This window comes from Sapajus apella, unplaced genomic scaffold (assembly GCF_009761245.1).
Source record: "Sapajus apella isolate SASKATOON/1434 unplaced genomic scaffold, GSC_monkey_1.0 scaffold223, whole genome shotgun sequence".
Classification (NCBI taxonomy): domain Eukaryota; kingdom Metazoa; phylum Chordata; class Mammalia; order Primates; family Cebidae; genus Sapajus; species Sapajus apella.
This window is the reverse complement of record NW_022437163.1, coordinates 285,895-303,695: the sequence shown is the minus strand read 5'-3', so window position 1 is coordinate 303,695 and position 17,801 is coordinate 285,895. Positions and strand designations below refer to the sequence as shown.

Sequence of the window (17,801 nt, the reverse complement as noted above, 5' to 3'; positions counted from 1 at the left end):
TGTTCACAGGGAGAATCCCTTCCCATAGTTTTTCTCTTAAATAACCGTCTGTGATTTTTCTGAACTCAAATGCAACATCCCACCAGATGCTCCAGTAAAGAGCATTTAGCTGACGTTTCCTTCCATACTATTTTGAACCAGTCCAGTTTTCTCAGGTGTCTAGTTTTTACTTTGAGGATGCTTCCTTATCTATGCTTTCTCATAAAAGTTATTTCTAATATGCTTCATTTTCAGGGTCTTAATGTTAGTTACTGAGGCCTGAAGAACAGATCATTATTTTTTGATGCTGCATTTTTATGATTTAGTTAAGAAAATGTGTACAAATGAGAGTACTTGCAAGTGCTAATTACTAATTCTAACTTCACTATTCTAGGATATTAGTGCAGAGCAGACATTTAACCTACTTAAAGCAATTCTTTTAAGAATGGTAATGACCACAGAAATGGCCAAAAGACGTACTTAAGTATGTTTAGGGTCCAGATGTATCAACACCTGCCAGGCACTCTCATTAATGCCTTTTGGGAACAGCTCAGGCCTGCGTGTTATAGGGAGTGTCCCAGGGCAAACTGGGAGGCAGAGGGATCATCCCAGATGACCTTCATTTACCTCTTTTCCTAGGATCTAAATCCTCCCTACAATATTCTATCCACGCCCTCCCCCACATGCCCAATGCTGACTTAAAATTCAATCTACTATCTCCTACTCAAATTAACACTGGAATTCTTCTGCTTCTCTGGAACAAGTCCACCTGAGACAGTTTTCCCCAAGGTACCCATAACCTCTGCTCGGCTAAATCTCACAGGCTTTTCTTTGTCCTCCTATTAATCTCTCTGTCCATCCAGCTCCCCCTGGTTCTGGGCCCCCTCATTCTATTACTCCACATTGGCGATGGTGCCCTCAGGCCCTGCCCAGGCTGACCCATTGCCTCCTATTCTCTCCAGATGCATCTGTCCAGGCCCTAGCTCCACATACTTCTTGGACATTCTCCATGAGGCCCTTATTCAGGCCAGCCCCCTCCTGTGGGAGACCCCAGCCCATTGGGGTCATCTTCCCTATTGCCCTTTTGCACTTCCCTGCCCGTAACTCTTTTTTCCCAAGGCAGGATCGTAATGGACCTTCCTGTGTCCACTCCAGCCTAGTCCTCAAACAAGAACAGAGGCTATTCTGAAAGCTGCAATTCCATGTGCTTTGCTGGCTCTCCTGAGCTCACGGGATACAGACAAGGATCCTTCATGTGGTTCGGCCTTTGCTGTGCTTCCTCACCATCGACCCCTCAAACAGCATCCTCGTAATGCTAAGGTCCTGCTCTCTGCCTAGGCCCTGGTGACTGCCCTGCATTCCAAGGGTAGACCATGCTCCTCATAAAAGGCACCCAGTGCCATTCTAGATCTTCACGGTGCTGACCACAGTTCAAACCCCACCCCGTGAGGAGTGCAACGCGCCTCCTTCTAGCCACCTGCCTTACCTGGCTGTGCCCAGCCCAGTGCAGAGCAGGTGCCTTGTACATCTGTGGAGTGCTGAGGGGAACCCCCAGTTTGGGCAGAGGCCCAGGAACGGGGCCACAGGGCCTCACTGTGGATGAGGTGAGGAATGAGCAAACCACCCTGGAAAGGCCTCAAGGAGTGACAGCAGAACACGCCTTGTGCTTCCCCACATGCACTCCCAAGGGCAGCAGGCAAGGCAGGGAGGGAGGTGAGCTGTGGACACTCAGGAGCGGCATGTACCATGTGCTGAGAACACTGAGGTGCACAGAGGGGCCTGACTTTTCAAGGATGTGCAGCTTGGTCAAAAGCAGAAGTGGAAGCTGATTCATGAAATCAGGAGAAAAGGCAGTAAGCCAGGGGCTCCATGTACCTCGTTGTCAACAGAGGAGAGAAAAGAACTCGGCTTTTGCTTTGCTGTTCAGTTTTGGGTTATTTTTAGAATCATGGTTTTTTTCCCAATATGAAAAATAAACCTTACATTCTATAGGAGAGAAACCATAGCAATCTCAGTAAATTCTGATTGTTCCTGGCTCTTTAGAAATGGAAAATATCCAGCCATTCTTTCCCTCCACGTGAGTTTATAGGGTATGGCCCCCAGGCAGACTCTACTAAACTCTCAGCCTGAGGGGACACTGCTGCACCCCACTCACCTGCTTTTCAGCAAAATGGTACTGACAAAGCTTCTTCCATAGCTGTCTGTCTTCACTGAGCATATACAATGTGGGGGTCACCTGGCCTAAGGTGATGATGTCCCATCCATCTGAGAAGCGGTACAGGATGTTGTTCAGCATGTGCAGAGGAAGGTCGCTGAGGGTGAGGCCGTTGTTCACTTGCTGAAAGGAAAACACAACAGCATCTCATTCAGAAGATGGCCAATGTTTGTTCACACAGTAGCTGAACGGTCAAGCTAAGATGAATGCTTCAAAACATGGTAACATAAAAGGAGCTCTCCAGGTCATGCGTCGCAAGGTGTCAAGGGCCTGCATCCACTACCCTGGGAAGGGCTCCACGGCAGGACAGAGCCAGGCTGTTACTGGGTGAGGCCAGGTCTCTGTCAGCACCAAGAGGTCAGCACTCCAGTACTGCATCAAGACACAACTAGAGAAGGGCAGGTCTGCAGATGCGGCGCTGCTGCCCAGATGAATCCAAAGCGCCACGAGGGCAACAGGACCCCCATCACCAGCAGGGGGCGGGGCCTGCACCACACTCATCAGGTTGCCTGGACAGCCCCTAGGCCTTGATGGCACAGCTGGTCACCCCAGTGATGAGGGAGGTTGACTACGTCATCTGCAAAGCCCCTTCTAGCTTTATGGGCTGTTTTCTTTTTCTTTACTCAGGTGTAATTGATAAATGAAACCTGTCTACACTGGCAGCGCGTGGTGTTCTGTGTTTGTACGTGTTACGGAACCACGGCTACAGCCCAGTTTGTTGTCTATCACTTCAAGTCATAATGTTCTTGTTTCTGTGGTGAGAACATTCAAGATCTACTCTCTTAGTAAATGTGAAGTAAAGGATGTGTAATTATTAACTGCAGTCAGCATGCTGTGTAGACAACCTCCAGAACAGACTACTTCTGCACTACAGTAACCTTTCACCCTCCGTCCAACATCCCTCCACCTTCTAGCTTTACATTTCTATGACTTCAAGTTTACAAACTATGTTCTCGCTCACACACGCCAGAGAGTAAATGCAATGCATCTTCCCTCAGAAGATACACGTGTGTGCATGCGCCAGGCTGAGGAAGGGTGGCTGTCCTTGGCCCCAAGAAGTGGGCTGAATCAGTTCAAAAATTAAACTCTGCTCTGAAGCTGACCTGGAATAGCCCTGGATTGGGTTTGAGGCTCAAACTATTTCAGACTTTTCAGGCCTCAGTTATTTCTAAATGCATCCCTTCAGGCACCTCTTCCTGACAGGAAGGTTCTGGCTGTTTGGGCGGGACAGAGGTTGCCTAGTCCCACCTCGGTTCTGGACCCCAATCTGGGGCGGTGCTTCTCCCATGTGTTCACCTGTGAGCTTCTGATTTGTGTTTGTTTCTTTTGTTCCCAAAAGGTCAATATACGTACTGAGCCATAGGGAGAGCGAGCTTCCTTCTGATGTGTTGTGCCCTTCTATAATCCTACTGCACGCAAAGCACAGTGACCATGTACTTTTTGGCTAAAATGAGCTAATGCCGTGAGGTGGTTCTCGAAATCACCTGACCTCTGTAACAGTGGAGTGTAGGGAGAGGTGACTGGGGCACCTGTGCCTTGACACCCCATTTTCTTCTCCTGCTTCTCTATAATGTCCTTGCTATGGAAGCAGCTTCTTAGGACTTCAGAGTGGAAATTGCTGCAGGGCCCTTCTCACGCATCCCAGCAGGCAGCATGACGAGGGACCGCCAGTGATGCACTCCAAGCCACCTTTTACCTTATCTAGTGCACTACGCATCTGCCAGACATGGGTGGGGCCTCAACACTGCTTGACAGTTTGTGAAGCACTCCAACATTCTGGACAGAATCACGAAGCTTTCATGGACTGCAGCAGTGCTGTCCTGTCCTGCACTGTCCCTTTGCACTCATCCCCACACATGGGTTTTTTGCCCCTACAGCTGATGGGACCCACACAAAGGGCAGATGTCAGGCCTATTGTAGGCTATGGAGCTGCACAGTCTAAGAGATATCACTTCCCCCGCTGCCAGCATGGTGCCCATAGGGTCTCCGAAAACTTCTTTGCTCATTACTGATGAGTCTGACACATTTGATTCAAGTCTTAACCCATCCTTTCATCTTTATCATCTAGCATATGGCAGAGAGTACATAGAAAAGAGAATACGGCCAGGCTGGGTGGCTCATGCCTATAATCCCAGCAACCGAGGAGGCTGAGGTGGCAGGATCACCTGAGCCCAGGAATTGAAGGCTGCAGTGAGCCATGACGGTACCACTACACTCCAGCCTGGGCAACAAAACAAAAAGGTAACATGCATGCAAATCAACCCCAACGAAAAGTCTAACACTCTCACAAGAATTATGTCTTTCAGGTGCTTCATTTTTCTTCCTATTGAGAAAAATTTCTGTAGCAGACTGGAGTTTAAAAATATTCTGCTGCCTAAATCATAAAGTTTAAAGGTAGTATGAAGAAAAAAAAATCCTGGATTAGTGCAGTTTTAGAAACTGGTGTGACAACTTGGCATTTGGGATTTCTGGCAGAGTCCAGTTTTACAGCCAACCCTGTTAATGGCTATAACAAGAGGGTGTACTAGGAATGCCAGTACTTCTCATCCAAACAAAATCTTGAAATGTGACAAGGCACAGAAGTCTTGCTGAACATGTCAGAAATCCTGCTGCATTTTTCCCTGCACCTCCTCCTCCACTGATTCACTACCTGCTCTTTGTCATCATGACATCTCTTACACCTACACTACACTGGAAGAAACGATGCTGCTGCTTTTTTTAATTTAGGGTAGTCTCAGCTATTGCGTGCTACTATCAATGATTCCCATTTCTCTGTGGAAGCACTTCTGCTAGCACACCACTCTCTTAGCCCCTAGATGCAGAAGTTCCCATACCTTCTCACAGGAGTCAATTCTGCAACTTCTGGGAGTTTTTTTAAGCCAGTTTACTTATTGTTGGTGGCTTCAAGTCAGTCATAGTGGGAAAGTGACAAATGCTACAAATCAAACCTCTTGGCCCTGGAGAGCTAGTTGTTAAGCATTGACTAACATACCACCACCTGGATATTTTCCCCTCATTCTTTAAGCTCCACCTAAAACATCACATCTCTTGTGAACCAATGTAATGTCAATGGCCCTGTGTGCATCTGTTATAACACCCCCACTGAGTTCCGTGACACATCATGTGCTCTTCTTCCTGGGGCACTTGGGAGGCCCCATGCTAAGGCTCATGCCTGCTAATGCAGGCGTCCCACCTCACAATGGGCCTAGCAGTGCTGACTGGGTGAGGAAGCATGTGAACACATACCTGTGTGCCTACTCTAACTGAGTCACAGAGATGTGCACAGGAAAGCCAATTCATCAGCACTAACATATCTTCAAATGCAGCTTAAACAGCAAAGTATACTTGTTCTACAAGAAAAAAAATTCTGATGCCCTTAGGAACTTTTCAACATGAATATACATTAAATTTCTGCTTACTTTTGGGACTACGAGAATTTAGATTTAAGGGGTGTCAAGGCATTTCTTTTTTCTTTTTTTAGATGGAGTTTCATTCTTGTTACCCAGGCTAGAGTGCAGTGGCATGATCTCAGCTCACTGCAACCTCCGCCTCCCAGGTTCAAGCAATTCTCCTGCCTCAGCCTCCCGAGTAGCTGGGATTACAAGTGCCTGCCACCACGCCCGGCTAAATTTTGTATTTTTAGTAGAGATGGTTTCACCACATTGGCCAGGCTGGTCTTGAACTCCTGACCGCAGGTGATCCACCCTCCTCGGCCTCCCAAAATGCTGGGTTTACAGGCGTGAGCCACTGAACCCAGCCAGGGGTGTCAAGGTATTTCTTCTTGGGATAATCTAGAAGACAAAGATGATTGTCAGCTCACTGGAGAAAGCTGGCCCGTGTCCTATGAGACTGAGATGGCGGAACTTCAGGCAGTATGCTCAGACTTCCACTTTCGGGGATCCGGGGAGGCTCTCAGCTGCTATGTTCTAAACCCATCTGCTTGAGTCACCTCCAAATTCACATAAATAAGTGTGAGGCAGCAATCTACCATCAGCCAGCAGGTCAGGAGACCAGATCGTCACCTTAAACAGCCTCAGACAAATTTGGCTGACTGAGTCCGGCATCCACAATGCAGCTTGGTTAATTGAGCTGTAAAGTTCTCTTTCTACTGGTTTCAAGTAACATTCCCAGAAAGGTAAAACTCCTCTGGCCAACTCCTACAAGGGAACCTGACCCTCCTTGAGGCTGGAAGCAGGGCATAGGGTCTAGAAGCCAAGCTCCTCACAGAGGCACATGCCATGCCTCCTGCTCCAGAGAGCACTCAGGTACTGCTGTGAAGAGATGCCAGGCAGTATACAATCGTGAATCAAACAGAAGAAATAAGTTCAAGGTCTTTGATGGTAAAATGTGAGTGGAAATGATGAAAACTGGCACCTTTGTGTTATCATCTATGCTCTTATTCCTCAAACATTAATGATTAATTTCATTTTTGTGCCTTATTTTTCCCACTTGATCAAAATGGTGCTACAATAACACCTATCCAGCTGTGCGGAGGCAGAGAGGTACTGCCAGTTAAGTGTGCTCTGCCTACCAGGGCTGTGGGAACCACCCCAGGCCAAAAGCAGAGTGTCTTCTCCTTTCACTGGTTATGGGCAGCCCTGAGTGGGGCAAGCTGGGGCCACATGCACTCCTATTATCCCTCAGCCCATGCCTCTTCTTAGGTAGTATGAACAGAAAGAAGACATACAGCTGTGCCTTCCTGCTCTGCCTCAGCCCACCCAGTCAAAGGTGCAAGCCTCTCCCATGCTTTCTCCTTTCTACTCTTGTTGAGGTATGGCCCCATCCTTGGAGCTTCTTTGCTGTCTCCACTGGTCTGAGGCTGACATTCAACCACATCTCTCTCCAAAGAATGCAGAGCCACTAATCCTAGCTGGAACTTCCTAGCCAGAGCAGAACGGCTGCTTCCTGGCCTTTCCCAAACACCCTCTTCTTTGAGATCCTGACCATGAAAACCCACCATGGACAACAACATTGCCTACTCTCTCCCCAGAGGGTCACCAGCTGGTCATCACTACCATGGATCTGCCTCATTAGGGGACTTGGGCCACATGGTCTGGCCACTCATGTCAGGACTTCTACAGCAAGTCCGTGCCATGTGTAAGTGTCTTACGGATGGACTTGTAGCACAACCCATCTACGCATGGGAACACAGCAAAAGAGGCAGCGAAGAGACAGCCTATGCAAAGCTCTGAACTACTGTAGGGTCATATCATGACAAGAGAACACAGTCCAACATTTATAACAAACTTGCTTGACTCCTACTGATGCTGAATGTTAGATTATTAATGATAATGTCAGACTTATAACTAGACAATCATCACTCTTTTTGTAAATCCCATATTAGATGGCAGATAAACAGCCAAAAGTTAAGGCATTCAAAGGGCACTTGAAAACCCCTCCTTTGGCCGGGCGCAGTGGCTCACACCTGTAATCCCAGCACTTTGGGAGGCTGAGGGGGGTGGATCACGAGGTCAAGAGATCAAGACCATCCTGGTCAACATGGTGAAACCCCGTCTCTACTAAAACTACAAAAAATTAGCTGGGCATGGTGGTGCGTGCCTGTAATCCCAGCTACTCAGGAGGCTGAGGCAGGAGAATTGCCTGAACCCAGGAGGCGGAAGTTGCGGTCAGCCGAGATCGTGCCATTGCACTCCAGCCTGGGTAACAAGAGCGAAACTCTGTCTCGGAAAAAAAAAAAAAAAAAAGAAAACCCCTCCTTTAATGTGGAACCTGGGGTACAGCGATAAAAGGTAACCATGAGCCCACCAGTACAACCTGCAAAATCTTTGTACCACAAAGGCTACATCACTCACGCCACTAAGATATATCTTCAGTTTATTCTTTTTCTTATTATGACTAGAGATAAATAAAACACTATCTAAAATATTGGGGCGATGGTGTTAATATTTTTCTTGTTGAAACTAGTTACCAGAATAAACAAAAAATATCAAAAACAACTGAGGTGATTTGCACCTTCTTTTGGCCTTGTTCATTGTTGCCAAGAACTATAAACACATCGCCAAAAAAGACAGCAAGGAAGAAGACAAAAAATTAATAACCTGGGAGAAGCAAGAACTAAATAAACAGAGAATTACTGGCAATGCAATTTAGCCTTAATTTACTGAATGTTATTCTAATAACTGAAATATTTATACTTCCCATGAAGGTAAATTAATTTACACCTAATCACCCATAGGATCAGCCTGGTTTAATAATTGCTATTCCCACTGTCTTTCCAATAGCAACTATAAGCCATTAATGGGTCTTTGGTCCTATTCTATTTTAAAAGGATGTGATGAATATTTACGAAAGTGTTAAAAAAAAAACTTTCAGAAAGCTATAGCAGTCTTTCATGTATGCTTAGAAGAGATAACAACTTTTGTAATATAAAAACAAAGTGTAATAATTCTTGAGAAGAGATATTTATACCTTAGTCATCTGAAGATCCTGTAGCTGTTGTTGCCAGGTGAGAATAGTTTCTAATCGGCAAATCCAAATATTGATGTTTCCCACTAATACAGACTTCCCTACTCCTCTAATAAGAATGCAGAGGGTGGAGCTTAGGTCTTGCAGAAGATCTTTGATTAGGCGAGGATTGTGGTGATCATCAAGAACTGGAATAAATAAAAATAAAACTACGGATGGATACAGTTAACCAACACTTTCACTTGATCTTAGCCAAAAGGCCGAGAAGCGATTAACCAACACTTTCAAAAATAATCTAGTTTCACAACCCAAATGTCCACTGACAGATGAACAGACAACATGTGATCAATACATGAAATGGCATATTATTCAGCCTTTAAAAGGAGGGAAATTCTGACATATGCTTCAGCATGGTTGAACCTTGAAGACATTACGCAAAGTGAAATAAGCTAGTTACAAAAGGACAAATATTATATAACTCCACTTATGTGAGGCACATAGTCAAATTCATAGAGACAGAAAGCAGAATGATGATTACCAGGGGCTGAGGGAGGAGTAATGGGGAATTTGTGTTTAATGACACAGTTTCAGTTTGGGAAATGAAGAAGTTCTGGAGATGAATGGTGGTATCAATGCACAGTAAGATGCACGTACTTAATGTCACTGAACTGTATGCTTAAAAACTGCTAAAATGGTAAATTTTATGTTATAGGTATTTACCACAATAAAAACATTTGTGTAACCCAAAAGTGACATCATTTTTGAGATACCACAAATATAATGAGATTTTTTAAAACTTTAAAATTTTATCTGATAAATTTTCAGTTGGGTCTACAATTTTGCCTTTAAAATGGTCAGTTTATAATTTCTTTTGTACTTAACACAGACTATTTTAAAATGTCTTAAATACATATTTAAATTTTAAATATTTTAAAATGTCTTAAATACATATTTAAGAGTCACATATTCCTATGTATGTATAAAGTCATGGTGTGAAATTGAAAGTTCTATTTACTAACAGCCAGTAATTTATCCAGACAAACTCATTAAGTTCAAAAGAAAATTATTGGCTTATTTGATGTCTAAGTGAGTCACAATCCTGCTAATTTTGGAAGTAAACATATAAAATGAACTCTGATTAGCCAACCATGAAAAGGTAAATAGCCTTTTAAAATTCTGGGTTTAGTTATTTTTCCTAATATATCCCTTTGTATGCAAAAGCAACTTTAAAAAAAAGTAAACAGCAGTTAACACCAGGAACTGGAGGGATGACCTGTACTTCTGATGCTATCACATTATTTACACAATTGTTTTTGACAGCATGCATACTAGGGAAAGATAAAAGAAAAATCCCATCTCCTTACACCAAATTTCTAGTTAAGATTTAGAGTATTAAAAATACAGTGATCATCTTACCCTTTTGAACAATTTTATCCAAAATGTTGAAGTAATTCTTTTGTGCCACACCACTCAATGAAGTTAACTGGGATTTTGCAATTAGCTGCAATAACTTAAAGGAAAGGAAAAAAAGCTGAGTGATATATAAATCTATTTAATATGGAATTACAAACCACAGTGACATAACATACACGCATGAACATTTCTAACGTGCCATCCTAAATTAAGTCACTGTATCAGTCTGCGTCCAGGTGTAGGAACAGTTACTACCCATGCTAATCTGAAGAGAACTTCATACAAGGGAGCTGAAGCAGTCGTGGCCTGCAGCTCTGCCTTTTAGTCTTACAGGCTTTCACTTAGTTAGTGGAAGCACATCTCCTCCCATAGCCTAGGCTGCAGGAGTCTGCAATGGCGCTTCTAGCTTTCCAGCCTATGTAGGACAAGGGCACACCAGAAAGAGGCTAGAATGAATGCTTGGGCACTAACAAATACTTTCAGCTAAGCCCACACCTGCCGCTGTGTGCTGAACAGACAATCAGAAAATCAAACAGCTCTTCCATGTAGAAATTAAAAAGGAAAAACAAAACTGAAACTCATTATTAAATAGCATTTTGTATTTTAAAACTCATTATTAAATAGCAAATAACTTGCATTAAAATAAAAATTATAGAATTTGTATTCTAGGAAGCCACAGTAACAAATCCCTATGACAGAACCCACGAAGTAGAGGTCTCTTGAGGGACTGACGACCAAGGCCCTGGCCGCTGCTCCTCTTGCCCCTCCTGGGATGCTTTGCTTTTCCAGCTGTCCCTACTCTGATGTACACCAGGAAAAAGTAGGCTGCTGCTTTCCTTTAATGCTTTTTGTCCCACTTTATTTGTTTATTTTGTCTAGTATATCTTTTCATTATTTTATTTTCAACTTTTGTAAATCATTGTTTTAGGTGTGCTTCTTACATACAACTTAGAGTTGGGTTTCACTTTTTGATCCAGTCTGAAATCTTTTACTTTTACCAGCCTTTAGGTTATGTGTATAAGGTTATGTGTTTATATGCATAGAGACAACATGTTTGGTCTTAACTTTATGACATGTTTTTATAGCTTTTTGAAAAAGTTTTCATTCTCTCTGTAGTTCTTCTGAAACTTAGGAATGTTTGCACTATTTTGTCCTAGGGGTTACTTTTGGAATTTTAGCTTTATGTAATTCTCTTATCCTTCGGGATCCTTATACAACACATCTTAGTGTTGTTAGTTCCCTGTTCCACATTGTGATAAAACTGCCATTCATCTTCCTCCTCCTTTCTTCCATCCCTCTCCTCTACAACTTGATTTTAGTGAACAACATCTTAGTGCCTCCCCTGTGATTACAGATGAGACAGTCAATAAACCTCCACCACCGACCTTTTCTCCTCCACCCTCCACTCACACTCCGCTCTATCACAGTCAGCCACAGAGCTGATGCTGTAGGGATTCACTGACATCCAGTCCAATGGATATCGTTTCTCTAGCCAAAAATGCTCATGAGAACAATAAGTATTCCCTGAGTTCTTACATGATCAATATACTGTTTGCAGTCTGGATACAAAAGACAGTTTGACTGGACATAAAATTCATAGACCTGTACTATCGCTGCCGAAGCTTAGCTTTTGGTAAGCTTCGTGCATATTTTAGAGTCTGTGCATTGCATCTGCCTCTTACTTCTCTGAAAACAGAGTTTCTCATCCCTTCCTTCCAATTCTCCTTCCAGCCTTTCTTGATTTCCAGAATGAGAAATCACTAAGTCATATACTCAGCCACAAACAACACTATCAGTGTGACAATTACATGACAATCTTTGGGAAAATAACATTGAAATTTCTAACATATTTACATAAAAATATCCTACACTAAAACACACCAGTTGAGGGCACTGGACAGAGATCAGATCACGTTAGGCCAAGCAAAGATGAGAAGACCACTGTCAAAATTTCAATCCTGTTCATTTTCAAAGTAACTGAATATTATTATTAAATTTCTTCCTTGTAATGTTGACTAGCATCCCTTCTCCCTGCCTCACTTTAGAATTAATTTATAGACAAGGATTCAGGTCAACTGAGGTTATCAGCATTATCGCTAATAACAGCTTGATTGGTGGATGTGATTCAGATTCCCACAACAATGGATTTCCTAATCTGAATTCTAGGTTAAGACAATGCCAGCCAGCCGTAAGCACTGCTTAATAACCAAAGCCTCCCCAGATACGCTTCTTGCCCTACAACACTGAAGACATGAAAGAAACAGACCAAAATATACAAATATCTTTTATTCCTCAAAGGAAAAAGAAGAGTTATACACACCTGTTTCTCACCAGTAAGAGGGGTTGTGCCAAGCAAGTCTGGGAGAGACAGTTCTACCACCACGGTTCCCCAAGCACCATTTAAGGGCCTCTTGGGGGAGCCCAAGGTCTAAACTATTTCAGTGTCACTAAGATATGATTTTCTTTTTCTACCCTCACATACGTTAATGTGCAGTGAAGTGCTCCAGAGGCTCCAACAAGCTACATTACAGCAGAATGAACTCAGGAGCAGAGATGAGGAATAATCCCCATCATACCAGATACAGAACTGTGCCAAAGTGTGAGACATACAGTTCTTACTTTTTTTTTTTTTTTTTTTTTTTTTTTTTGAGATGGAGTTTCGCTCTTGTCATCCAGGCTGGAGTGCAATGGTGTGATCTCAGCTACTGCAACCTCTGCCTCCTGGGTTCAAGTGATTCTCCAGCCTCAGCTTCCAGAGTATCTGGAATTACAGGCACCTACTACCATGCCTGGCTAATTTTTGTATTTTTAGTAGACATGGGTTTTAACAATTGTGGCCAGGCTGGTCTCAAACTCCTGACCTCAGGTGATCCACCTACCCTCAGCCTTCCAAAGTGTTGGGATTACAGGGGTGAGCCACTGCACCCAGCTCAGTCCTCACTTTTAAATAAATGGAGAAATATTATAAAAATTGTTTTAATTTCAAATGTGGCAAACATTAATAGATATAACTCACATGACCCAAATCCTTGAGGGTCCTCAGTAATTTTAAAAAGTAAAAAGGACCCCTGAGACTACATTTGGGTTTGGAATTGCTGTTCCACTAGGGGAGGAAATACCAGGAAGAGAGAATACGTGTCCCCTGGGAGATAAGCCTCCCCAACTACCACCCCTCCCATCATCAAAATAAATTTTCTACAGTTCTCTAATATCATGTTTTAAAATTCCTTTTAAGAAGACAAATCATCAGCAGAAGGCATGGGTTAGCTTAGCACGCTCAGTTCAGACTAGTCACCCACAGAAGACTACAGAATGGACACCACCAGGTATATGTAAGCACAGAGGTGAGAAGGTGTTCATAGCTGACAAGATTAGATTTCAGGTTAAAATGGTAATTAAGATAAAGCAAAAGACAATTTACAAAGAAACTATAATCATTCACAAGCCTCTAATTAGCTATAAAGCAAAGTCTGTTGGGAATTTAATGAGTATTTGCTAAAAGCACAAATATTGTACGAAGCTTTGTATACAGTCATGGGTCACTTAACAACAGGTATACAACCTGAGAAACTCATTGCTAGGTAATTTCATCACTGTGTGAACATCACAGAGTGTACTACACAACACCTACACAGCTAGGCTACAGGCCTGTACAGCATGTGAATGCACTGAACAGCAACTGTAACATAATGCCAAGTATCTGTGTATCTAAAAATATATAAACATAGGAAAGGCACAGTAAAAATTGGAAATAATCTTACGTGACCACCACAGTATAGTCAGTTGGTCACTGACCAAAACATCGTTATATGGCACATGACTGCTTATCTCCTCAAATCTGACAATTCTAAACAAGTAAGGATGTGGAAAACTTAGATAAACAGAAAGAAGTACATCCTTCAAATAGAGAATCTGTATTTTTCTCACACATCAATAGAATATTTGTAAAAATCAATTATAAAGAAGGCCACAAAGGAAAACTTAATTGTTTCAAAGAATTAGAGATCTTTATAAGCCAAACTCTCTGGCGATAATATAAAAAAAATAGAATTCAAAAAAGTTAAATGAAATCACAGCTATTTGAAACTCAAGGTCCATTCCTGAATACCCTTGGATCTGGGTGCAAATTGGCACTGCATGTGTGCCTGTGCTCCTAAAGGGCCTCACGTGCACTGGGAAGGGCAGACAAAGAGCAACAACAATGTCCACTACTTCTATTATTAAACTCAGCCTTACCACAGATTATAGAAAGTATATTCTTCACTGGGCAGACCAAGTCAACTTTGCTCAATATTCACCTTAAGCATTTACTGAGTGGTTATTACAAAGGCACCTTCTGAAGTACATGATGCCCTTTGGCTGTAATGCCGCTGTGAGGTGGATCTTATTATTATCGCAGCTCTACAGATCAGAAAACTGAAGCAGAGAGTGATGAAGAAGCTGGCCCCAAGGCCACATGACTGAAGAGGGAGGGGCACCAAGGCCATCTGACTGAGGAAGGAGGGGTCCCAAGGCCACATCACTGAGGAGGGAGGGGCCAGGCCTAGAGAGCAGGGCAACCCCACAATTCCTACTTGTGCCTCCTGCTGCCTCCCATCTAGTGTGTGCGCTGGACAGAAGGAATAGCCTGGAACAGCCCTCAGTGATCTCAACTTTGATTATCTAATTTTAAAAGGCCTTCTCAAGTTTATTATGTTTTACAAAAATGGGATGTAACCTCAGCAAGCCAAAACAGAACCACGCAGACTTTGTAGTTTTCATGAAGTTTCTGGGAGCTTCAACCACTTTTCTCCGGTCCTTTAGCAACGTGTGGCCTGCCTGCCCACCGCTGCCCCAAGGTAAGGAAGCACCACACTACAACTTCATGCAGCCAGGATTAAAACACATCCTCCATTTCAGGCTTAGGAACTTGCACCCCTCCTACAATGCACAAGCTGCTCAAGCAATTGTCTGTGACAGATGATTCTATTTTTTGGGTTGTCCCTTTTCTCTGCTTTTCTTGGGAACCATTATTACTCTCTGTCAAATGTTCACTGACTTCTAACACTGGCAGAAAGAAAGACTGCTTTTTTCTCTGAAAACGAACTGTTATACAACTTACAATTTTATTCTGGTAAAAGTATTCTTAGTTGCTTACGTTTAGTAATAACCTACAAATTATCTTGTTGATAGGATAAATATTGTGAGAAATAAAGAAAAATAAAAATGGTAGTGAATATTTGCATACTATTATTAATACCAGCATTTCAAACTTCCAATATAATTTGGATATTTTCCTGTAGGACAAGCTTTTTTTGGCATGCCATCTAATCAGGAGCCTTATAGTCCCAGTGTGCTCAAACTGGCCTGACGCCACCTATCCACCATCATCAGTAATTTATGTTTTTCTTAAAAACATCAGAAATTTTTCTTAAAAACATCAGAGCTACAAGGTTAAATTTAATTCAACTGAGGTCAGACTTTCAGCGGAGCTCAGGGGCACTTCCTTCAATGGAAATGGACATTTCTGAGTGGTGACAACACTGTCATTTTTTGGATCTTCTTTAACGAATCTGTTCTCAGGAGCATTAACATACTTTGCTAATACACTTTAATACAGCATTTAAAAAAATGTATTTATTTTACTTTAGGTGCATACTATATCTGGCATTTCTCCCCATGTTATCCCTCCCTACTCTCGACTCCATCCCCACCCCCCGCTGTCTATCCCCTACCCGCCCCCCACAACTGACCCCAGTGTGTGATGCTCCTCTCCCTGAGTCCACATGTTCTTGTTGTTCAACACCCACCTATGAGTGAGAACATACAGTGTTTGGCTTTCTGTTCTTGTGTCAGTTTGCTGAGAATGACGGTTTCCAGATTCATCCAAGTCCCAACAAGAACATGAACTCATCGATTTTTATTGCTGCATAGTATTCCATGGTGTTTATATACCACATTTTCTTTCCGAGTCTATCATTGATGGGCATTTGGGTTGGTTCCACGTCTTTGCTATTGTACAGAGGGCTGCAATGAACATACATGTGCATGTGTCTTTATAGCTGAGTGATTTATAGTTCTTTGGGTACATACCCAGTAATGAGATTGCTGGGTCAAATGGAATTTCTATTTCTAGATCCTTGAGGAATCGCCACACTGTCTTCCACAATGGTTGAACTAATTGACACTCCCCAACGGTGTAAAAGTGTTCCTATTTCTCCACAACCTCTCCAGCATCTGTTGTCTCCAGATTTTTTAATGATTGCCATTCTAACTGGCGTGAGATGATATCTCAGTGTGGTTTTGGTTTGCATTTCTCTAATGATCAGTGGTGATGAGCATTTTTTCACGTTTCTTGGCCTCATATATGTTCTCTTTTGAAAAGTGTCTGTTCATAGCCTTTGCCCACTTTTGAATGGGGTTGTTTTTTTCTTGTATATCTGTTTTGGTTCTTTGTAGATTCTGGATGTTAGCCCTTTGTCAGATGGGTAGATTGCAAAAATGTTTTCCATTCTGTTGATTGCTGATTTGCTCTAATGATGGTTCTTTTGCTGTACAGAAGCTCTGGAGTTTAATTAGATCCCATTTGTCTATCTTGGCTTTTATTGTCATTGCTTTTGGTGTTTTAGTCATGAAGTCCTTGTCTACGCCTATGTCCTGGATGGTTTTGCCTACGTTTTCTTCCAATGTTTTTATGGTGTTAGGTTTTATGTTTAAATCTTTGATTCATCTGGAGTTGATTTTAGTGTAAGGTGACACGTAGGGGCCCAGTTTCTGCTTTCTGCATATTGCTAGCCAGTTTTCTCAACACCATTTATTAAACATGGAGTCCTTTCCTCATTGCTTATTTGTGCTGGGTTTGTCAAAGATCAGACGGTTGTAGATGTGTGGTGTTTCTTCTGGGGTCTCTGTTTTGGTACCAGTACCATGCTGTTTCAATTACTGTAGCCTTGTAGTATAGTTTGAAGTCCGGCAGTGTCATGCCTCCAGCTTTATTCTTTTTGCTTAGGATTGTCTTGCCTATGAGGGGTCTTTTGTGACTTTATATGAAGTTTAAAGTGCTTTTTTCCAGTTCTGTGAAGAAGGTCATTGGTAGCTTGATGTGGATAACATTGAATCTATAGATTACTTTGGGCAGTGTGGCCATTTTCACAATATTGATTTTTCCTAAACATGAGCATGGAATGTTTCTCCATCTGTTTGTATCCTCTCTTATTTTGTTTAGCAGTGCTTTGTAGTTCTCCTTAAAGAATCCTTGACATCCTTTGTTAGTTGTATTCCTAGGTATTTCATTGTCTTTGTAGCAATTGTGAATGGGAGTTCACTCTTGATTTGGCTCTCTGTTTGTTATTGGTTTATAGGAATGCTTGTGATTTCTGCACATTGATTTTGTATCCTGAGACTTTGCTCAAGTTGTTTATCAGTTTGAGAAGATTTTGGGCTGAGATGATGGGGTCTTCTAGATATACAATCAACTGGGACGGGGACTCAGACAACTTAAACACGTGGACATTGGCACACTTGAGGGGCAGGGAAGTGCTGCAGACATGATGGGGGTGGTGAGGCCAAGGTCCCAGCCAGGCAGGCTTGAGCTGCTATTGCCACAACCCTGTGATCACTGGCAAACAAGATTTCATGGTGTGAGTGTGACTACAACTGGATTTCCAAGTTTCTTGAAAGTGTTACTTAGAAAACACAAGGTAGGTTGATCTGCACACAGGAGGTGCTCAGCAATGCCACTACTGATGGGCTCCTCCTGCCTTAAGTGAAGAGCATCCTGCCCCGGGAC

At 42.7% G+C, this 17,801-nt stretch overlaps 1 protein-coding gene across 6 annotated transcripts in view; it reads right to left on the bottom strand.

Annotated features, from left to right (window-relative positions):
• The window catches only part of FBXO25 (F-box protein 25), a 70,749-nt gene that overhangs the window by 9,013 nt on the left and 43,935 nt on the right, over positions 1 to 17,801 (bottom strand). For all 6 annotated transcript variants that reach the window (XM_032271067.1, XM_032271072.1, XM_032271066.1 and 3 more), the window contains exons 6-8: positions 10,037 to 10,130; positions 8,624 to 8,808; positions 2,135 to 2,317 (exon numbers count right to left, since the gene is read on the bottom strand). In XM_032271067.1, the coding sequence (XP_032126958.1) occupies positions 2,135 to 2,317; positions 8,624 to 8,808; positions 10,037 to 10,130 (462 nt within the window). The remainder of the gene's footprint in view (positions 1 to 2,134; positions 2,318 to 8,623; positions 8,809 to 10,036; positions 10,131 to 17,801) is intronic.